This window comes from Homarus americanus, unplaced genomic scaffold (assembly GCF_018991925.1).
Source record: "Homarus americanus isolate GMGI-L3 unplaced genomic scaffold, GMGI_Hamer_2.0 scaffold24260, whole genome shotgun sequence".
NCBI classification, from domain to species: domain Eukaryota; kingdom Metazoa; phylum Arthropoda; class Malacostraca; order Decapoda; family Nephropidae; genus Homarus; species Homarus americanus.
This window is the reverse complement of record NW_024721079.1, coordinates 6,544,892-6,568,616: the sequence shown is the minus strand read 5'-3', so window position 1 is coordinate 6,568,616 and position 23,725 is coordinate 6,544,892. Positions and strand designations below refer to the sequence as shown.

Genomic DNA, 23,725 nt, shown 5'->3' with positions numbered 1-23,725 from the left:
CCCGGGCGGCTAGCGAGCCAATCTTTTGGAGAAGAATATAAATGAAAAGAGACGTGACCGATCGCCCAAGCGGCTAACAAGCCGATCAGTGGCGAAGAGGATAAAAGTAAAAAGTAAAAGTAAGACCGGACTTGACAAACACTGGAGCAGGTTCAGATACATTCAGGAGCCAGCGCATGCTCAGTACTTGCCAACAGTGCGTACCAGAGACGTGACCGATCGCCCAAGCGGCTAACGAGCTGACCAGTGGTGAAGAGGATTAAGGAAAAGAAAAAAGAAAACAGCACTAGGATCCCGCTTCCTCTATCAAGGAATAAACAATTGAAAAAAATTGAAGACTGCTATCTCCTGCGGATGAGGCCATGCATATGTTAAGTTGTATTCTTTAAAATTGAATAGAACACAAATCACTTAAAAGATACATTTTACTTCATCGATAGATAAGATAAATAAAGATTACACTAAAGGTTTGAAAAACAAACCGAGAGCAACCAGCTGGAGATAATAGAAGGGGGTTCTTAACCTGTTGTCCATGAATCACAAGTGGACTTCCATGTGGTCCATAGCCCATTCCCCAGTGGTCCACTGAAGGATAAAAATAAATCTAACATACAAAGTAATATTTTTACCTATTTAAAAAAAATGTCCTTGCGTACTTGTACAAATTAATTTTAGTCCACGTCAAAATAAAACTCAAGAGAAAATGGGAATAATAAAAATGCCAGCTTTGCCTGTCATCGTTACAGTCTCTAATAATGGTTTGGGTAAAAAAAAAACATTTGATTGCAATTTCAAGATGGTACACAGACGCAGTAAGTTTCTGTAAGTGACCTGCTTTCGTTTGGTAATTTTTGCGTTATAAATAATAAAAATTTCACCGGTTCTTTACTGGGCACATAAAAAAATAACATGATTATCAAATCTACCGCGTCTTCAGACTACCATCGTGATATCGGGGTTGGCTGGCACTGCCCTATCAATAGTAGTAAAAAAAATATATAAAACATACAAACACAAGCAGAGCTGGCACTCTACTGTAGTGACAATGGGTGTTCAGCGAATTTTAAGTGCTGTTACTTCGTGTTATGGGTAATGTTTACGGCTGCAAACTGACGATAGCGTTTAAATGCAGGGGTTTTTAACATAAGAAATAAGGCTGAGTTTCAAACAATGTATAAAAAGTTACTTTTATCAGTCTTTATCTCCATATCTTCTACTGTTGGTCCAGGTAACTCGGCCACTCGGGGCATCTCAAGAGCAGGCTGTTTAACGTTAGTAAGAGGTGAATTATAGAGGGGACATCTACAGTCTATAACTTAAAGTAAGTTGTGAAAAGAATGCCATCTTCAGTTATGAGCTCAGCACTAAGAGCATCAAAGTTAAGTTAGGAAATCTGGTTTGGTTAGAAAGATTGATTGGGTGTGATGTGTTAAGGTATAACTTAATAACTGATAAGGTTACGAAGTTCATTATATGTTAGGTTAGGTTCATTTAGGATCCGTTAGAATATTCAATTAGCTTTGAAGGTTTAGTGGGGAGTTACAGGGTATGCTAGGAAGGTGACCGGATAAAACCCCAACGGACAAAACCCCCGTCACATATATAAAATATAAAATAAAACACTTTTAAGCTTAGGTTAGGTTAGGTTAGTGTTGACAAATGACAAACCAGTTGGGGTTTTGTCATGGAACCATGCTAGGAACCTTTGTTGTTAGAAAGCTTGGTTAGTTTTATTAGTTTCAGCAAATTGTAAAGTTTTGCTAGGTTGGATAGGTAAAATTTGATTACAGTATAATAAAAAGTTTGAGTGTGTTCGGAAAATTGGAGTGCTTAGTTTGAATTTGTTAGGAATTAGGTTAAACAAAAAGCTTTAGAAGACATGACTAGGTTAAAAAGTTTGACAGTAAATATTCGTTTTATCACACCCTCGAATTTGTTCGTGAGATGTTTGATTTCGGATGTATTTTGCTGTGTTTTGCCTAGATCTGATCTTCGTTTCCATGGGAAATGCGTCACTTTATAAAAAAAAAAAAAAAGTTGCAAGTCATCCTTGATAAATAACTGCTATTTTCCATAAAAAACGAAGGCGAGATCTGAACAAAATACATCCAAATGGGTCCGACTAATTACCCAAATGTACCCAAATGTAACCGCAATGAAGTCAAATAATGGTCCTACATGAATAAATCGGACTGCCAATCACTTCTCGACTAGTATTTGGTGTCACAAAGTCACAAAAAATTGGAAAACTTACTTTAATCTGAGTTAATAGATCGCGTGCATGTACCGAGGGAGCTAGTAATTACCCAAATGTAGCCACAATGAAGTCAATTGATGGTCCTACAAGAATAAATCGGACTGCCAATCACTTCTCGACTGGTATTTGGTGTCACGAAGTCACAAAAATTCGGTATACTTAATTTAATCTGAGTTAATAGATCGAGTGCATGTACCTAACCTAACCTACGCGGTAACCTAACCGAACCTCGACTAGTATTTGGTGTCGGACCGACATCCAAATACATCAGAAACTAAACATCTAGACCCCTAACTTTCACTAAATTAATCTACCTTAACCTAACCCAACCTCTACGTTGGGGGCTCAAACCTCAGCGGGGTAGAAAACGCGTAGAAATTTATTGATATAATTTCTTAGGCGTTCCTCACTTGTGCGATTTTTCTGAAAGAATTGCATTTCCAAGAGGCTTCAAGGGTTGAGTTATGTACAGTATATACGAGGTAGAAATTACCTAAAACTAAGTGTTTCTATGTGATTTGAAGATATTCTAAACCGAATAATAACCAGTTTGACTGTAAGGAAATTTAGACTTATTTGAAAGTTCAGTCATGTTAAAGGTAATTATTGACGACTTACCTGCTGACGATTTTGCATAGTAAATGATTATAATAACTCCACAATTTCACTGTGTTTTATAGAGGACACTCATAGTTTGTGCACATTTTTTTTTTTAAATAACCTAACCTAATTTTAACAAAGCCTAGCATAACTCAACACCTGCCGTGGGCAAACTTACTGTTACTGAAACGGGGGAAAGCGACGAGCCACAGCGTTGAGGAAGTGGTGAAGGATTGTGCCATAATCTCAGTGAATGTGGCAGAACAGGTACAGTTTCTTGTTACACTAGACCAAATTCCTCTCTGGTTGTAAAACAGGGATTTCCGCCATCTGGACAGTCTCTTTTGGAAGGAAGGATGCCGTGGTCTTTGAATAATTGGAGAGCGAGATCGTCTTTCGCTTTGACTTCGCAAATTACGTCCATATATGACCGGTGACACCCTCACATGCCATGGTAAAATGAAACTGATGCAGGAAAGCACAACAAGGAGCGCAGTGCCAAGAAGACAAATTAGAGCACACCATAGGCGCCTAAATATGTACCAAATGAAGCATTTGCACAGGAAATAATTATCATATCAGTATTCACTGATGAAAATATAGTAAGAAAATAAGCACCAAAACAAATAACTCATTAGTTGGTCAGTTGTCAATATTAACCAAATCAAGTTATAAAAATCTGGTTAGGTAGAAATATTTATATTGGGTTGAAAGTTTGGTTAGGTTAAAAAGTTGGTGTTATTTCACTTGTCACTACACCATCTTGGGAATTTTATAGTTGCAATCAGTAGTTTTGACAATTCTAAGACACTTTTCTTCAATGGCATTTTTGGCACAAATTATGTTTTAGTGAGATATTTAACATTTTAGTGTGTATGTTCGTACGTGGTGGAACACACCCAGAACATTGAACCATTGTGGAGCTCCCCAGTTAGTTTAATTTAGGTTCGTTAGGGTTTTGTTTTTTCGATGGTTTTGAACACTTTTTAACTTGATTTTTATAGAAAATCTCTAGATTCCGAGATGGGAGGAGGGGCTAATCTCAGAAACTATTGATCTGCACCAGAAATGAAGGTCAAATTCGTTCATAACACATCAAAAACCACTGGAAAAACAGTTTCAACTACAATTTCGTATATACTGTAGTAGCAACAAGTGAAATTTTACCAAAAAGTTTAGTACAGATTAAGTTTGGTTAGGTTAGAAAGTTTAGTTAATTTTAAAGATTAGTGAGGCTAGAAAGTTTAGCTAAATTTAAAAGTTTGGGTAAGTTAGAAAGTTAAGTTAAATGTGTGGTAAATTTGGAAGACCCACATAGCAGTGATTTTTATTTCAGCAATGTGTTTTTCCATTTTTATTTTTTTTAGTGCGATTTGAATAAATTTGAGCTTCATTTCCATCAAGATTCACCTGCTTTTAAAGTTTCCCCCTACCACGATCCTGAGGACCCGTGGGGAAGCAGGGTTTTTGGGTGGAGGGAGGGGGGGGGATGAGTGATTTGCAGGAGAAATGGAGGGCAAAATCACTAGAATCACATCAGAAAACCACATTACCAAACCTTAGAAAATGAAACAAACCTAACCATAATGTAACCTAAACCTAAAGTTGTTGTAAAAGATGAAAGGTGTTTACCAAGCTAGCTTTTGTAGTGGATATTCCATTAATACCAAATTTGTTTGGTAAGATTATAAAATTTGGTTGGATGAAAAAGCCTCCTCTTTTTTTTTTAGTTTATAAAGTTTGGTTCACTTATAAGTTTTAATTTGGTTAGAGTTATGTTAGAAAAGAATTTTGGTGTTATTAAAAAGGTTTAGCTTTTATCCTCTTCACCACTTATCGGCTAGTTAGCAGTTTGGGCAGTCGCTTACGTCTCTGTTATGCTATATTCGCAAGTATTGGGGATGCAATGGTTCCTGAATGTATCTGAACCTGTTCCAGTGTTGGTCAAGTCTGATTTTGAAAGAACTCACACTAGGTATGGCACCTAGTGTGAGTTCTTTCAAAATCACTCTGGCTGAAGTTTAGAAAGTGTGGGGTGGTTAGAAAGACGTTACAGTATTTAAAACATATGGCGAGGAAGTTAGGTTGAATGATAGGGTAGATTAGAAAGTTTGGCTATTTAATTTATCATTTAACCTTGTATCAGCTTACTAACCATTCAGGCACTTGGTCTGTTCTAACCTTCACTGTCCAATGTTATTACAGGAGAAAACCAGGACCCGGAGAAAACCTATGATGCTTGGTAGGGTCGGAGTGGATAACGCCCTTCTCACATCTGACCCGGGATTGGAATTGAACCCAGTATACAGTAGTTAGAGGCATGTTCATACCATTGTAGGTTAGAACGCTACATCCCCCCCCCCCCCAACAGAAGTGTGATTCGGTCCTTGAATGCCTTAAATCCAGGATTTGTTTTCGCCTCTTTCTGGTTGTATGTCCGTTCTGGCATGCGCTTCCATAATAAGCCTGTTTCATTCACATTAAATATTTGCTCTGGCAAATAATTTCCCTCCTCGATGACACGATCTAGCTCCTCCTTAAAAGCTTCGGCAGCACCCACATCAGCACTTGCTGCCTCTCCACTCACCTTTACACTGTGCAAACTGTAACGATTCTTAAACCTTTGGCACCACCCATGACTTGCTGTGAAGGTTTGGTCGCACTCATCTTCTGCCTGCTCCTTCAGGCTTTCGAAAGGGCTTCTTGCCTTAGCCTGTAGGGTTAGAAGGCTTAAGGGTACACGCTTTTGTATCTCATCTTCCATCCATATCACAAATAATTTTTCCATCTCATGAATGGGACCTTGTCTTTTTTTCGTTATTATTGTTCCCTTTATAGGTGCTGATCCTTTCACTACCTCACAAATACGTTCCTTGTTCTTCAAAATTGTTGATATGGTTGAGTACGAGAAGCCTAATTCGCGTGAAATGGTTGCTACCGTTTTTCCATTTTCATACTGCATTATTATCTTCAATTTTGTCTCAAAAGTAATTGATTGTCTCCTTTTCTTCTGAGCACCACCAGCACTCTCACTTCTACGCTTGACAGTCATTCTAAAGAAAATTAGAAACGAAAATATTGTCAGTACACAGCGTGATCACTATCGACAACAACGACGGCTAAACACCAACTAAGCGCTCTACGGCGTGGGTGCTGTAGCCACGAGGCAACGCGACCCGGCCCACATGACGCTCTCGTACGGGACGGAAACGTTTCGGTCTAGAAAATACGCGCGTCATTTGAAAAATTTTTGGTACCGACTGCGGCTTTCGTATGTGCGAGTGGTCGTAGGTCGAGTATGTCGTAAGTCAAGGAGTAGCTGTATATATATTATACAATTGACTGATTAATGGACTTCGAGGTGCTTATATAATTTTCAAATTGCTCCTGATCCTTGTCTGTTTATATGCTATTTTAATTCTTAAACCGTACTGTATTGTATATTCAATCCTTGTACTGTACTGACCTACCAAATGATATTTTTTATTTGCTTTAAAACATATACAGTATTTCATTAGTACCTTGTGTAACTTTCAGAAGCAATTTTTTGAATATCAAGAGACATGGGACTAGTTCATGTATACCCTTAAAAGTGCTCAACCTGAGAAATATATCAACTTCCATGAAGATGTCAGACTCTGGAACACCCAAGGAAATAATAATACCAATTCCATCTGGTCACATTGCTGGTAAGTTTTAAAAATGCAAGATTTTTTATTATTATTATTATTATTTTTTTATTAATTTTGATTGTCAGAAACTGTTCAGATTAACCCTGAACTTTATATAGTATGGCATACTGTATTACTGTGTCTATGTTAGCATTTATCATGTGACACTGTAGTTCAATTTTGTACAGGAAATTATTTTTTCCTCTACATTTTGGGGTTTTGATATTCAACAAAACTTCATTAGAAATAATAACAATAGCTATTGTAGTGTATAAAGTTTCCTCTAATGATAAAATATACCCTGGAATAAGAAATTAGAAGAATTTTGTTTCATGGATAATATTAACAGTTTGTTCACTAGTTAGATATTTTTGTTAATTGCTGTATAATATTAACCAGATACCTGTACTGCATTGCTATGCAAATATCCTCTATTTAATTAGATATCAAAGATCAGCTTACAGTCTCATTGCAAATTTTACTGGCACAGTACAGTACTCCATCTTGGTTTTCTATTAGGTACTGTATAGCCAAGCTTTAAGACTCCAGGCCCACTTCAGTTCTTCCTTCTATTTAGACCCTGAAATTTATGCCAGTAGGCCTGTGTATGTTAAAAGAAACTAAATCTTCAATTACCGGAATTTGCTATATATATATATATATATATATATATATATATATATATATATATATATATATATATATATATATATATATATATATATAATATATATATATATATATATATATATATATATATTGTAAAACCCCGCTTTACGCGGTACCCTGCCGAACACGGAATGCTCACTTTACGCGGTGCATGTACTCTTTTACGCGGAGAGCGGCGCGGGCAGGGTGCGCCCAAGGTCGCCCAGTCATCAAAACATTACCGAGTTCTTCACCCGCCACCCACCACAGCCGGCCCAAGTCAGTGATAGTGATAATGATAGTGAGGATATGGACTTACATGGACTTTGAGGGGTTTGACAAAGAGGCCCTGCAAGCCTCTGTGGTGGATAGTAATACAATTGATACAAGTGATACAGGTGAAGGCCAATAATCTGCCCTCTGCCTCGGAACCAACTCCCCATCCCCGTGTGCCCAGCCATCTTTTCTACTAATGTAAGTGTTAAAAAACCTAATATTATTGATATTTCTCTTAATTATTAATTGTGTGCATACCATCATAAAATTAAGAAGTTATTTTTACTACAACGTAGGTATTGTGTCTGAAAAAGTGGAGTTTGGGGGTCGGCCCGGTCTCTATTTCAATTAATCCCATATGTTATGTTGCTCACTTTATGCGTTTCTCGCTTTATGCGGGCCGCCGTGGGTTCAATTGACCGCGTAAAGTGAAGTTTCACTGTATATATATATATATATATATATATATATATATATATATATATATATATATATATATATATATATATATATATATATATATATATATATATATATATATACAAAACTGATTCATTGTAGTAGCCAGTAAAGTCCTGTACTGCAGAGTCTACATTCTGTTTTACACCGAAGTGTATTGTACTACAGTAAAACCTCGATTAATCGCCCACATATGGGGGGAAGGGGCCAATGGATAATCCAAAAGGTCGGTTAATAGTAACCTACCTCATTTAAGTACCTCTATTCATATAATTATGTATTTAGCATATCTACGTGCAATATATTTTTCCATAAAATGCATATTATTGTGTAAACAATATACAGTATAAGATTTGTTTATTTCAAGCACTATATGCACTGAGTAAACAAACATTTTTTTTAATCTAAGCACTATATGCACTGAGATACGGAAAAATCGAATACAATCGATATTCCTATTTTTTATTTTATTGCCCATTTATTTATTTATTTATTTATTTTAGGGGTCCAGGATCGGCGGTTAATCCGAAAGTCGGTTAATCGAGGTTTTACTGTATTTGTGTATATTTCTGTGATTAATAAGTGTTTAATGTATTGCCTCAATATTTTCAGATTAACCCTTAGGCCCCGGGTGACGTTCCAGAACATCCTCCTACGTATTTTCCCACCAGTTTTATTTATTTTTATATTTATTTATTTATTTTTTATTATTTATTATTTTTGGAAAAATTTATTTTTTCTCAATTTATCCCCATAGTACTGCCAGCAAGTTGTAACCTAACCTAGGGCTTAAAGGTTAAATAATACATTTTTAATAAACATTGTGTGCTTACAGTACTGTGAGGAGTGCCTGCTGGCAGCGAGCTCTTGCCAATCGTGCAGTAGCTGCGCTGCTGACAGGCTTCACTCACTTGAACTGTCTACATTGCTCATGCCGCCTGCACCCTATTATACCTCCATGGGTATTGCCCACCTTCATTTCCCACACATACACACCTGTGCTCTTCATTTTTGTTATTTCACAGTTGTTGTTTTTTTCTGAGCCACATTAGAGTACAGTATTGTAATGATTTTTCCAATAGAACTTTAGAGTTTCTAACCCATTTGTTTATACAGAGGAATAAAATGTTAAAGAATTCCATTTTTCGGAGACACGAATTGCAGTGTCAGCCTGTCATTAATTGTAGATTTATTAGATCAAAAGGAAATTCAATCCAACCAGAAAATCTTTATCAAACCTCTCAATCCCCATATAGTCGGATAACCAGGTTCTACTATACAGGGGTATTATGAATTTTTTTTTGCCAAGGTCATTAATTTCTTAGGTAATGAAATCCTAATACAATCGAGTATTCCTATTTTTTTATTTTACGTCCATTTATTTATTTATTTATTTATTTTTAGGGTCCAGGATTGGTTAATCCGAAAGTCGGTTAATCGAGGTTTTACTGTATTTGTGTATATTTCTGTGATTAATAAGTGTTTAATGTATTGCCTCAATATTTTCAGATTAACCCTTAGGCCCCGGTGACGCTTCCAGAACATCCTCCTCACGATTTTCCCACCAGTTTTATTTATTTTTATATTTATTTATTTATTTTTATTATTTATTATTTTTGGAAAAATTTATTTTTTCTCAATTTATCCCCACGGGGGTACTGCCATAACTTAACCTAGGGCTTAAAGGTTAAATAATACATTTTTTAATAAACATTAGCACAATGTGTGCTTACAGTACTGTGAGGAGTGCCTGCTGGCAGCGAGCTCTTGCCAATCAAAAAGTAGCAGCTGCGCGGCTGACAGGCTTCACTCACTTGAACTGTCTACATTGCTCATGCCGCCTGCACCCTATTATACCTCCATGGGTATTGCCCACCGCCTTCATTTCCCACACATACACACCTGTGCTCTTCATTTTTGTTATTTCACAGTTGTTGTTTTTTTCTGAGCCACATTAGAGTACAGTATTGTAATGATTTTTCCACAACTTTTAGAGTTTCTAACCCACGTTGTTTATACAGAGTGGAATAAATGTTAAAGAATTCCATTTTTCGGAGACACGAATTTGCAAAGTCAGCCTGTCACACTGTAGGATTTATTGGGGGATCAAAAAGTGAGGTTCAACTAACCAGAAAATCTCTTTATCAAACCTCTCAATCCCCATAGAAGTCGGATAACCAGGGTTCTACTATACAGGGGGTATTATGAATTTTTTTTTGCCAAGGTCATTAATTTTCTTAGGTATCATACTTTAAACTTTTACTTTGAAAAAATGAATTGCACCACAGCAACTAAACAAATGTATACCCAAGCATTCAAGTGTAACCAAAAAATTTCTCCTGAATTGCAAAACCTGGTGTTAGACAAATAAAATAGTTAGTGACATCCAGTAGTTGTGGGGGTAGTGGAGATAGTTTATTAACTGCCCCTTGTATGTTAGCCATGTATACCAGTAAGCAAAAAAGTGTAAGTATAATTGAATATAGCAAGGAACTACTTAAAGGTTCGGTAAAAATGTATCTGTAAATGAAGGCAACAGTAATGTGGGATTAGTTATGGTCATAATCATGTCAGCACTGACACTTGGTGATCAAGGCTAACACTGTCACTGACTCCTTCGACCTAATGTGACCCAAATCCTAGCAGGTAACAGCAGAGTACAGTACAGTATTTTGATATGAGATTAAGTGAGTTATGGTCCCTTGAACATGGAAAAAATTTTGATTTGGGTTGATAAAGAGTGACACTTTGCACAGTGTTAAGGGGATGATTTGGTCAACCCTGTATCCTGCCTTTGTCATTTCTTCAATTAGATCCTTTTAGAAGGTAATATAATCCAAGTCTGATAAATTAGTATCTTTACCAGATATAAACTTACATCTGTAGAGCCTCATTCCCTCTCCAGAATTTTTAAATGTTTTCCTCATTTTGTTTCAGGAAAAGTATGGAATGAAGGAGGAATACCTTTTGTAGGTCTCCATGGGTGGATGGACAATGCAGGGACCTGGGACAAATTGGCTCCTCTGCTTCCCAAAAATGTCTCTTTGATCTCCATAGATTTACCTGGTCATGGCCTCTCATCTCACAGGCCTTCCGGAACTTCACACCATTTTTCAAACTTGTTACTTGTTATAGAACGAGTCGTGCAGCACTTCGGGTTGAGTGAGGTGAGCCGAGATACAGATGACCTTAACAAATTAGGAACTGAAGAGAATATGTAGATCACTTTTTAGGTTGCATGATGAACAAATAAAAATGTATTAATTATATTTGTAACCGCCCAATGAGCAACTGTGGGACAATGAGACCCTTGCACGTAGGACTCGGTTGTTTTTTATTCGGTCAAAACCTGCAGAGTGCAAATTACAAACGAGATAATTAATTCATTTGTACGTTCCTTCATTATTAACAAATACAGATGATATATTTGAGTAGAGTAGGGTGTTAACCATATAAAAACTTGCATGTTTCAAGTCTAATGTAGGACTTATTAGCTCACTGGACGGCTAGAGACTATCTTCTGAATCCCACAGGGAGCGAGTCAGCCCGAGGCGAGGGCCATCTGTTTTACATTTCGCACCTCAGCAAAGTTCGTTGTCAACACTCTGTCTCTCTCCTGTCTTCCTTTCCCTCTCTCTTCTAGTTTATCCTACTGTGACGGTAACAATATTTGAGAAAATTTAAATTAAGCAGAATTAAGCACTAGCTATGTAAAGTGTACAGTTGTACCCCACTTAACGCGGTCAATTGAACCCAGAGGGTCCCGCGTTAAGTGAAATCCGCGTTAAGTGAACAACAGAACATATGGGATTAATTCCAATAGAAACCGGCCCGACCCCCAAACTCCACTTTTTGAAGGCACATACCTATGTTGTAGTAAAAATAACATCTTAATTTTATGATGGTACATGCACACAATTAATACTTAAGAGAAATAGAGAAATACAGTCGCCAAGTTAATGTCCATTCAAATAATGGACTCAACTCCCTCCCCCTCTCACACTACACAGCCGGCTAACAGATGGTCGGTCGGTCCCTCCCTCCCCCCCCCACCCCCCACCAACCGTCCCAAGGAGATGTGTGGGATAACCTCAAACTAAAGTTAGGAAAATATAATTGACATTGCTGGATTCCTTGTAAGACCAGGAATATTTTGAATATAAATGTCATATATTTTGCACAAAAGATAACATAGTTACCTAGAGAAAAAATTTTATCTAAAAATTGTAAGTTTAAAGCAAAATATATGATGTTTATATTCAAAATGATCACCAAATTATAAGAATTCCAGCAATGTAAATTATATTCTGACCGGGTAATTTGTATGAATTTTATGAGCTAAAACAAATATCTTCAGTTAATAAAAAAAAAATAATCTTCATGACACTATCTGTCAATCAAAGTACCCCACCTTGCCTCCCCCCCTCTTCCAACCGCGCGGTCAGTCCCAACCCTCCCCCCCACCCCCCACCAATCCTCCCTTCCAGAGTTTTTAACATTTAGTATTAAATAATACCTCAGATTAAAGTTAGGATAATATAATTGACATTGCTGGATTCCTTGTAAGACCAGGAATATTTTGAATATAAATGTCATATATTTTGCACAAAAGATACCATAGTTACCTAGAGAAAAATTTTTATCTAAAAATTGTAAGTTTAAAGCAAAATCTATGATGTTTATATTCAAAATGATCACCAAATTATAAGAATTCCAGCAATGTAAATTATATTCTGACCGGGTAATTTGTATGAATTTTATGAGCTAAAACAAATATCTTCAGTTAATAAAAAAAAATAATAATTCTTCACAGGGTAACAGATGGTCGGTTGGTCCCTCCCTCCCCCCCACCCCCCACCAACCGTCCCAAGGAGATGTGTGGGATAACCACTAAATTTTAATAAATAATACCTCAAACTAAAGTTAGGATAATATAATTGACATTGCTGGATTCCTTGTAAGACCAGGAATATTTTGAATATAAATGTCATATATTTTGCACAAAAGATACCATAGTTACCTAGAGAAAAATTTTTATCTAAAAATTGTAAGTTTAAAGCAAAATATATGATGTTTATATTCAAAATGATCACCAAATTATAAGAATTCCAGCAATGTAAATTATATTCTGGCCTGGTAATTTGTATGAATTTTATGAGCTAAAACAGGCAGGGTGGCGGGTGGGGCAAATCTAAAAATAGCGTCTCGGACACTCACCGCGTATATGTGGAAAAAATCCGCGTTAAGTGAAAGTTCAGCTTTGGCAAGGCACCGCGTATATGCGAAAACGCGTTAAGTGAAACCGCGTTAGGCGGGGTAAAACTGTACTGACAAATATTTAGGTACAGTACAGTGTATCGAATAAAGATTTAAGATATTGTACAGGTATCCCTCGTTTAACAATAGGGTTGCATTCCTGAAAAACCAAGGTTTAATAATTATAAGGCATACCTTTGAATGCAAAAATAGGAAAATGCTTCTTCAACTGTACAAATCTCAGATACGTCCCTCCAGATAAACCTAATATTCCTAGAAAAGGTTCAACACAGAGCAACTAACATGATTCCTGAATTGTCACCTCAATTATACAAGTACGAAGGCTGAGGGCCTAAGGACTAACAACCCTTCAGGCAAGGCACAATAGGGGAGATCACACTGAAACATTCAAAATCCGGAAAGGGATGGATAACGTGAACCTGGGCCATTTCTTTGTGATAGCACACACTACCAACAAGAGAGGGTTATAAGAACAAACTCGCCAAGTTGTCATGCAGAACAAACATAAGGAAACACTTCTTTACATAGAGGGTGGTAGACCTATGGGATGGTCTACCAGCCCAAGCTGTGGAGTCATGAACAGGACAGTACTGATCGTCAAAATAGCTATTGACGAAGTGATCAAAATCAATGGAGGGATCTTACACAGGCCACTGTCCCTCATCAGGACCACCTCTAGTGGGTGGCCATTAGGTAAATAATGGAAATATGCATACAATATAGATTAGTCACTGATTATTCATTTATTTCATATTCATGCCTTCAACAATTAGCAAGTAGCAATAAATTATTAAATATTTGTTCTGTATTGTACTGTAATTTTAAATACAGTAAACCCTTGCCATTCGCGAGGGTTATGTTCCAAGGAACGGCGTGAATTGGCAAAACCGTAAATAGCAACTTATATACTACTTTGGTGCACTAATATATACTTACAGTATACTGTGTATGAGAAACTTAAGTCACCAATACTATACCTACATTTGTATGTGGAAGTTTGGAGCTGGATGAAATGGTGCACTGTACATGGGCGACATCTGGTTACTAAAGCATAGGAGGATCATCAGGATCACTGTTGGAAGAGGGTGATGCACAGGTGGGTGGTGGAGAGGTGGGTAGTGGAGGGGCGCGCGACCAGGAGGTGGTGCGTGGCCGGGAAGTGGGTGGTGAGGTGTTGGGTGGCTTGGAGGAGGAGGGTGGAGTGCCAGCAGTAGTAGCTGGTTCTTTCTTGAAAAACATCGTGATTGGTAGTTGTTTCTTCTTTGCTTTGAGGTCTTTAAACATTTCCTGATATGTAAACAATACCTGGTTGATTCCTCAGACAATCTTAAGGCTCCGTTCCATGGAAGGGTCAATGTCAACAATGAAATCAGTTACCATCTTCACCTGTCGAAATAGTTCACCCAAATTGTCCAAGCCTCAACCTTCTTGTTGCAATTTCATAATTTCTTCTTCTTTATCTTCATTGGCACTTTTTACCAACTCTTCCAAATCCTCTTCTGTCAATTCCTCTCCATGCCCACCAATCAGCTCTTCCACGTCTTCAGCAGCCATATCTACAAACCCCTCACCACCCAATTGACGTGCAACACTCACAATGTCATTCACATCCTTTACTATGGACGAAAATCCCTGGAAGTTATTCACACACTCAGGCCTTAAGGTTTGTCAATAAGCATTCACTGTCTTTGGTTTGAGTTCATTGAAAGTTTCACTGACGTTGGTAATGCAGTCCGCAATGCTGAACTCCTTCCAACACTTGCTAACATCTAGGTCAGGGTCTGCGTCCATAGCACTACAGATACAACCAAAAAAGCGTCGGGTGTAATATGCCTTGAAGGTGCATATTACACCCTGATTGAAAGGTTGAATAAGAGCAGTGGTGTTAGAGGGTAGGAAAACCACCTCTACACCTGGATGGCTAAATTGCAAACTTTCTGTGTGGCCTGGTGCATTATCTATCAATAATAACACTTGGAATTCCATCTTCTTGGAAGCAAGGTATTTTTCCACTTCTGGGACGAAGTATACAGGAATGCTTGCACAGTTACCCATGCCTTTTTGTAGGACTGCCAAAAAACTGGCAATAGGTTCTTGTTTTTACCCTTTAAAGCCCTAGGGTTTGCTGAGCGGTAAAGCAAGCCAAGTTTGATCCTGTGACCAGCTGCACTGCCACAGAAGATGAGTATCACTGTCCTTGGTTGTCTTGAACCCAGGGGCACGCCTCTCCTGCTTGTTTATGTACGTTCTACCAGGCATTTACTTCCAATACAGACTGGATTCATTGGCATTAAACACTTTCTCAGGTCTATAGCCTTTCTCTTCTTCTATTTTCTTTAACTTGGTGGGAAATGCATCTGCAGCTGTGTGGTCAGCTGATGCAGCCTCCCCAACCTTCACTGGCACTAAAAGTTGGTTCAGTAGCCACACTAACCCCTCTACCACCTGTTAACTCATAAAAATGAACATAAAGACTTTTAGCTTTCTCACGAATCACGTTGCTTTCAATCGGAACATTTTTGCAGTGCTGGTGGTCCTCAATCCAAATGTTCAGTGCTTTCTCTGTTTTCACTATGTTCTTGTCACAAACAACCTGCGCCACTTTAGCACTTGCAGAAGCACTCGCTTGAACAGTATCACGAGTTACTTGTTGATTCTTCTTTATGTACCGCGCTGTGGATTCGTTCACACCTAATAACCAACTACCCGCGGCAGCACTCGTCCCCTCCTTAAACTTGTCTAATAATTCAACTTTCTTTGTCAGGGTCATCACTGACTTTTGCCTTTTATGTTTCACTCCACTGGTATCACTAGCACTGACACTAGGCAGTCTTTTGGGGGCCATTTTCACAAAGAGACACGAAAGTTTTGAGAGTACAACACGAGATGCTAGGTCACAGGTACTGGGTGAGCGCAAACAGAGGGAGAGGAGACATCACAGGCGTGTGGGGTGACTCATTGCGCTGCTGGAAAAGCCTCGCAAGCTAGCCACCAGAGCTGCCATCTGCTTGCCACGAATCGCAAACCCGCGAATGGCAAGGGTCTAATGTACATGCTATCAGATGATGTGCCTGCTCGTGCTACCTTCTATGGAGGGTGGGGGAAATTACAGTTTCATAAACTGATCAACTGTCTTCGTGTGATATTTATTTATTCAACCTTTAAAAACTTATTTAATGAAACATACAGTATTAAAATTATAATAATGCTTCTCTAATAAATGAAACATTCAAGACATATTTAATGATTTTCTTATACTAAAGGTGATGGGGATACACTACAGTGCCATAGGTATGTTAGCCAAGCAACTGGTGAGGACTAGATTAAAGTAAATAATTCTTATGACACCATTTGTTCTCACTTCAGTACTCATTCCATCAATTCAACACACTTTAACAAATTATACATCTCCTTGAGTCTGAACAACTGCTTCCTGGAGTGCAGTTGTTCACTCAAGGTGACTCGTCCTGTGTTTGGTTGGCATAGTGCTGGGCGATGGCAGGCTGCCATCTATTAAGGTTGGGGAACTAAAAGTATTTATCTGCTGATCAACTGTCTTCATTTGATACTTATTAAACTTTAAAATCTTATTTAATGAAATATCCTGTACAATATTAAATATGTCTAATGCTTCTCTAAGAAATGAAATATGGTTAGAATGTGTTGTTTATTGCTGTACAGTACCTGTAGTATACTACAATATAGTATTTCTCTAGCTGCCTTCATTCACAGTACACTCCTATTGCAAATACACCCTCATTGAAGTTTTGCACAACATTCCCTTCTGATATACTGTACAGTACTAACATCAGATTCTATAAATATTCCTTTCCTCTCTTAGCAATATTATTCAGTATAAGCCATAAGACACTGGCCATAATTTTTTTTTCATTCCTCAATACAGTATTGTACCAGCTAAAAGTGGTTTCCCTATGCTATTGGTAAAAATAACCGTGTTATTGCACAAACAAACCTTAACAAATGATCTCAATTCTCAGGCTAATTATACAAACTATTTAGCCTAACAGCATTCCTACAACTTGCAATTTAATACAGTTCTTTAAAGTTTCCCATATTAATGCATTAATATGTTCACCTGATAACAGTCAGAAGGGAGGCACTTTGCTGACCTCACATATGGGCCATGATGCTGTTTTGATGCCATTCACGAGGGATAGGTTCCAAGAAATGGCGCGAATTGGCAAAACTGCGAATAGCAACTTATACTACCTTAGTGCACTACTGTATACCTATACCAAACACCTGACCAGCCGTGGCAGGACTCATCCCCTCTTTTAACTTGTCTAATAACAAAACCTTTTTGTCAGGGTCATCACTGACTTATGTCTTTTACATTTCACTCCACTAGCACTGACACTAGGCAGTCTTTTAGGGGCCATTTCACACAGAAACACTAAAGTTTTGAGAGTACAACATGAGATGTTGCATGGGGTGACTCGTTGTGCTGCGGGAAAAGGCTTGCAAGCTAGCCACCATCTGCTTACTGCGAATCGTAAACTCACAAATGGCAAGGGTTTACTGTATACAGTAGAACATCGATTTAAAGTGATTCAATTTAAAATTATTGATTTAAAGCGACACCCACAATTAAGGACAAAGTATTAATTTAAAGCGAATCTTTCCTATTTACGCGAGTCATTCTGGCACAACATATGGAAATACACACAGTTAAAAAATTTGCGCCTAATGTTTACCACCACAAGCGTCTCTGAGCACGCTAAACGGCTGCCCGCCACCCTCGCGCATCCTCAGTTCTCGCACTGACATTCTAGTGAACAGACATATTGTGTGACACCATCTCCTTCTACCACGTGCATCAACCATGACACTACCGGATATGTCCAAGAGGCCAGCTACTACATCATTAACTACCCCAAAGACCAAGAAATCAAGGCAAGCAGTCACACTGGAATCAGAAAATCAAGGTGCTGGAAGCATGGCAGTGAGGAAATGGTGCTTCAAGGGGGCACCAATTTGGACAGTGATGTGGATAATGAGCTGGTCGAGTTGAGCTCTGCATCTTCAGAGGATGAATTGCCTAACTGAAGTTGAGTGAAAATCTATTTTAGATAACATAAAGTAATTAAAAAATAAGTTAAGAGGAAAGTGAAAGTGCTTGGCGAGTCGGACGAGAGGCGGGTGGTGCGCAGCGTCAGCGCGACCACCCTCTCACATCAGCTGATCACTAGTAAACAGACCATTTCGCATCCCGTAATTTTAGCTGTGTTGATTTATGAGTGTTTGTTTGTTCTACGAGATGGGCTGAGGTACATCTGGCTAGACTATCAGTTGGGGCAAGGGAAGGGCCAGCAAGAAGTAATGAAAAACTAAGTTGAGAGGAAAGTGAAAGTGTTTGGCGAGTCAGACGAGAGGCTGGTGGAGTGTAGCACCAGCCCAACCACCCTCTCACATCAGCTGATCGCTAGAATACTGTACAGACCATTTTGCATCCTTTAATTTTAGCTGTTGATTTATGAGTGTTTGTTTTAGCATAATACAACAAAAATCAATGTTTTGTTTATTCTAGGAGATGGGCTGAGGTACATCTGGGTAGACTCTCAGTCTTTTTAGTATTTTGTGTTCGTCTCAAGTACCAAACTAAATTATTCCATTGAAACAACACTTCGATTTAGTGCGAATTCGGTTTAAAGCAACCTCTACTGTACTGTATTATAGTTTTTAAGTCATGTAATTAAGTAGAGGGTTTAAAAAAAACTCCAGTTCTGCACATTATCAGTGCTTAGGATCTATCAATAACAAATTAATAAAATCTTGTAACTAATTTTTCAGGTTCTCATTGCCTGTCTGAACACGGTCAATCGGATTTAATTTGTGTAGAAAATATTTTGGATTCAGAATCGGATATGGCAGATTTGTAAATTTTATCTTCATTTCCAGGTGAACCTCTTGGCACACAGTATGAGTAGTGGTGCTTCCATATTGTATGCAGGAACTTTCCCAGAAAAAGTTAAGAAAGTAATAATGATAGACCTCATCAAACCCATTTCAGTTGATGCTACTGATCAACCTCTGAAAACTGCTCAAGGAATTGGAGATCTCTTAGCATTAGAATCCAAAATTGGAAGACTCCCACCACGTTATGAATTTAATGACATGGTAGACAAGATGGTAAAATCTTATGGGGATTCTTTAAGTGAGGAGGCTGCTAAGATCTTACTTAAGAGAGGATCAACAAAACATGCAGACGGTTTGTATTCCTTCAACTATGACCCTCAGCTGAAAGCAAGAAACATCTTTGGAATGACCTTTGAACAACAGAAGGCATTTGCAAACAGAATACAATGCGAGTTATTGCTTATCAAGTGTTCAAATGGGCCATTGTATGAAAGCATGGAAATGTACAATGAAATGCTAAGCATCTATGAAAAAAAAGCTAAAAAATATATATACAAGATCGTAGAAGGCAGCCATCATGTACACTTGAATAACGCAGAAATTGTTGCTCCCATTTTGTGTGAGTTTATGCAAAATAATGACAGTCTCGTTTCTTAAGAGATAAGCACGGTTACCGGGTATCTAAATTAACTTTACCACTGATAAGGGAAATGGAAATGTTATTTCGTTTTCTAGCATCGTGTATATTGTAAAACATATCAGAGTATCAGTTTAACTGTATTTTTGAGAACTAAAAGGTGAAGGAAAACTGCTGTGAGAATTGGATAAATCCATCTGTCTTCAACTTATAAGAAGTTTAAATTTGATTAATATGAACTTGTTTGAGAAAGATTTAACTAAAATTTACCCATCCCCTTTCTAAAGCTACACTGCCATTTTCTGCTGTATATTAAGATGACTGATGTTGAATAGTATCTAAAGTTAACACTCGATCACAAAGACCAAAGTGAATGATCACTTTAATTGTAGTCATTATTGTATAAATGCATATACTGTACACTACTATTGTACATACCTCTGTATATTTTTATTCAAGATAAATATTCTTTTATAGATATAGTTCTGTATACAGTATATGTTTAACCACAGCAAGGCAAGGTCAGAGAACGTTTAGCTATGTTATTGTCCTGGTTTAGACTTCATGTATTTGCCTACTTAATGGCCACCTAGACTAGAGGGACATGTGTACGATCCCTCCATTGTTTTAGATACAGTAGTCTTGTCTAGAGCTACAGAACATACTGTAGTTGAATGTTACAAACATAACCAAATTCATTTTGTGACACACTGATGGTTTGTTACAGTACAGTGTTTACATATCAGAACCTGTAATACACTGTATACACAAGTAAATCAATGTAAACAATTTACACCTCTGGGTGCCGGATTCGAACCATGGCCACCACGTTTGATGACCTTGGTTCAAACCCATTACACAAAGGTGTAAATTGTTTACACTACACTACAGTATTTACATGTTCCAGCTATTTCCACTTTTTGTTGTTTATTTACATTTGTATTGGCTTTATTGCCTTAATGCATGCAATTTCTTATTTTCTTGGGAGCTTCAACTTACAACATAATACTGTATGGCAAATCTTCAATTCTGCAAACATTATGTATCTTTAGACAAAAAACTTGAAAATCCCCAGTGTCAAGCTTTTCTGCCCTTCCTAAGGCCACACATGAAAACCCAGTGCTGACCAAATATGCATGCAACCAGTGGTCAAGGTGGTTATAAATTTATCAGGGTCTGACCAGTTTGTATGCAATCACCTGCAACACATTGGCATCCATGAGTGACCTTATGGGATGAGTAGTACTGTATTGCTTCAGACAAGGGCAAGAAACCTCACTTATTTAAAGGCCCTACTCTCATCAATGTCAAGAGTTAATCAGACAGATAATGTTCTTAAGAGTGTAATGGTTTCAGTATGAGGATTTCTCATTCTCATGAGAGTTGAGCTTATACAGTAGTCTCAACACTATCTACAATACTGTACAGTATAGCATTGTACCATCTTTTATTTTATTTCCCTACATTTAACTAATACTAAACTTGCCTCATTTTGAAATTTATGAGTTTACAGTATATTAGGTAACAATTCTTTACCCATTTATTTCGTAGCTGTAAACTACTTTTTCAATGCTCATATTTTGGATACTCCAAAGTTTTTTTGGGTGACTCATTACTGAAAATTGGAACATGAATTATAATTTTTGTATGAAATTGTTTTTTGTACAATAAATGAATAGTTTTACATTGTATTGTAAGTACTGTAGTTATATATTATACAAATGAAATGGGGAAAGGCTTTCACTAAACCGAATCTTATCACAAGGTGCATGGAGCATCACATTTTATCACAGTAGGTCTCAAAGAGTTATACAAAGATTTTATTTTTGTAGTTATAAGAAAGTGTTTATGAAAGGAAAATTCGATCTGATGACATTATCTGAGAAAAAAATGAAAGGGAGTGAACTCATTTAAGACCAGACTTGATCAACAGTGGCAAAGATTCAAATACTGTACATTCTGGATCCAATGCATGCCCAGTACTTGCCAATAGTGCATAACAAGACATGACCAACCACCCAAGTGGCTAATACTGTATACCGATCAGTGTTGATTGATTTATGGAATTTAGGCTAAAAGCCAAACATTTGGGCTGATCAGTGTTGAAGAGGATTAAGTGAAAAATAAAGTTTTGTAGTACTTGATGGGAATGGACTGGGAGTAAAGTGAAATATCAATGTTATGGCTGGAGTAAGATAAGACTTACCACCCTTGAGCTTCATGCAGCACCTCATATGACCTAAGCTGTTATGTCACCGGGGATGTAATTACATACCACAATCAAATAATCAACCATGCAGCACCTGCAAATGGCATGGGGGAGGGTGTACAATATATAAGCTTTATGGATCAAAGACCAAGATCAGACATTTATATCATTAACCTCTGCCAACATTTGTGAAAAGTGCTTACGTTTTGATAGGTACAGTACAAGTACAGTACAGTACCTGTATACTTAATTAATATTATTAACATGTACTGAATACGGTGATAACTCTGCTAGCCGGAACAGGTGGTGCAGAGCACTTCCAGGAATGAGAGATTTCCAGGGAACGAGACAACTCTCTCAAAGCTGGAAAAATCCCTCATCCCTGGAATTTTCTGGGTAATGGAAAAATTTTATCGGAAGTTCCAGAATGGTGCATTATTTCATCTCTCAAAGCCGGAAAAAATCCCTCGACCCCAAAATTTTCCAGGTAACGGAAAAATTCTCTCAAGAAATTTCAGATATTGCGCATTACATCATCTCTCGAACTTGGAAAAATAACCCCCACCCCTGGAATTTTCCGTGTAACGGAAGCTTTCTCTCAATTTCCGGAAAATTTTTCCTGGTTTTCATCTGTCAAACCCGGAAAAACTCCCCCCATCCCCGGAATTTTTTGGGTAATGGGAAGATTTTCTCTGAAATTTCCAGAAAATGTGCCCCTCGGAAAAATTTTCCCAAAGCTGGAATTTTCCAAAAATTTCTGGCTCTGGGAATGATTTTCCAAGAAAATTTCAATTCCGGCTATCGGAGAGTTCCGGGTTAGAGGGATTCTGGTTAATGGAGATACAATCTCTGCTGGCTGGAACAATAAGGTCCAGAGTACTTCCGGAAATGAGATATCCGGGTAATGAGATGACTCTCTCAAAGCCAAAAAAAAATCCTTCACCCCGGTAATTCTCCAGGTAACGGAAATTGTTCTCGGAAGCTCCAGAAATTGCTCATTACTTCATCTCTCGAACTCGGAAAAATATCCCCCATCCCCGGAATTTTCCGGGCACCTGCAAAATATTCTCAAAATTTCCAGAAAATGTGCCTGATTTCATCTCAAACCCGCGCGCAAAAAAAAAAAATAAATTCCCCCACCCACGGAATGTTCCAGGTATCGGGGAAATTTTCTCAGAATTTTCCGGAAAATGTTCCCCTTGGAAAATCGTTCCCAAAGCCATAATTTTCCAGAAAATTATGGCTTTGGGAACAATTTTCTGATAGAATTTCAATTCCGGTTATCGGAGAATTCTGGGTCTGAGGGATTCTGGCTAACGGATACAGTATTACTGTATTACTGTACAGTACTTATACAATTGTAAGCATTAAAACTTAATACACTGCACAAGTACAGTACAGGTACAGGTATTATCAACTTAGGTTGTGAGCATGACCCCTCTTTTATTATGAAAATCTGTATTCATTTTTTTATAATTTAACTTGTCAGCATTTTCTTGGAATACAATTCCTAAAATAAATGAGGGCAACCTGTGCAACTACAATTATACTGTAACATGTGAGCTGATGCTATAATGACCAAACACTCGGATTATGAATGAAAAGCAAAAAAAAAGTTGTATTGTATAGTACTGTATACCACGGTAACTACTGGACATATGTATTCAGAGGCCTCTCCATGATCCTTTCCTAACAAAGGAACATAACCAGGTTGTTCAAAATCATACAGAAATTTGTTTTTTGCAAAATTTGATCAAAGATCAAATTATGACATAAGAGATATTTATGTCAGTGGATATCAATTTCCTTCACTT

General features: G+C 37.7%; 1 protein-coding gene across 4 annotated transcripts; it reads left to right on the top strand.

Moving 5' to 3' along the window:
* The first annotated feature begins 716 nt into the window (after nt 1-716).
* Nucleotides 717-21,433, top strand: LOC121861495 (probable serine hydrolase). Of its 4 annotated transcripts, none has more exons than XM_042359289.1 (4): nt 717-822; nt 6,395-6,546; nt 10,849-11,078; nt 19,108-21,433. In XM_042359289.1, exons 1-4 carry the CDS (start codon nt 719-721, stop codon nt 19,720-19,722), a joined length of 1,101 nt encoding a protein of 366 aa, XP_042215223.1. In that variant the 5' UTR covers nt 717-718; the 3' UTR covers nt 19,723-21,433. The 4 variants fall into 4 exon arrangements, with proteins under 4 accessions (XP_042215223.1, XP_042215224.1, XP_042215225.1 ...); XM_042359290.1 differs by lacking the exon at nt 717-822 and adding an exon at nt 958-1,089; XM_042359291.1 differs by lacking the exon at nt 717-822 and adding an exon at nt 1,138-1,321.
* Nucleotides 21,434-23,725: the final 2,292 nt, after the last annotated feature.

What these genes read in the sequence shown, in the direction of transcription:
- LOC121861495 (XM_042359289.1), top strand. Translation starts at nt 719, where the DNA reads ATGCCAGCTTTGCCTGTCATCGTTACAGTCTCTAATAATGGTTTGGGT. An exon ending in CACAGACGCAGTAAGTTTCT is followed by an intron (nt 823 to 6,394) that starts GTAAGTGACCTG and finishes TGTAACTTTCAG; the next exon opens with AAGCAATTTTTTGAATATCA. An exon ending in TCCATCTGGTCACATTGCTG is followed by an intron (nt 6,547 to 10,848) that starts GTAAGTTTTAAA and finishes ATTTTGTTTCAG; the next exon opens with GAAAAGTATGGAATGAAGGA.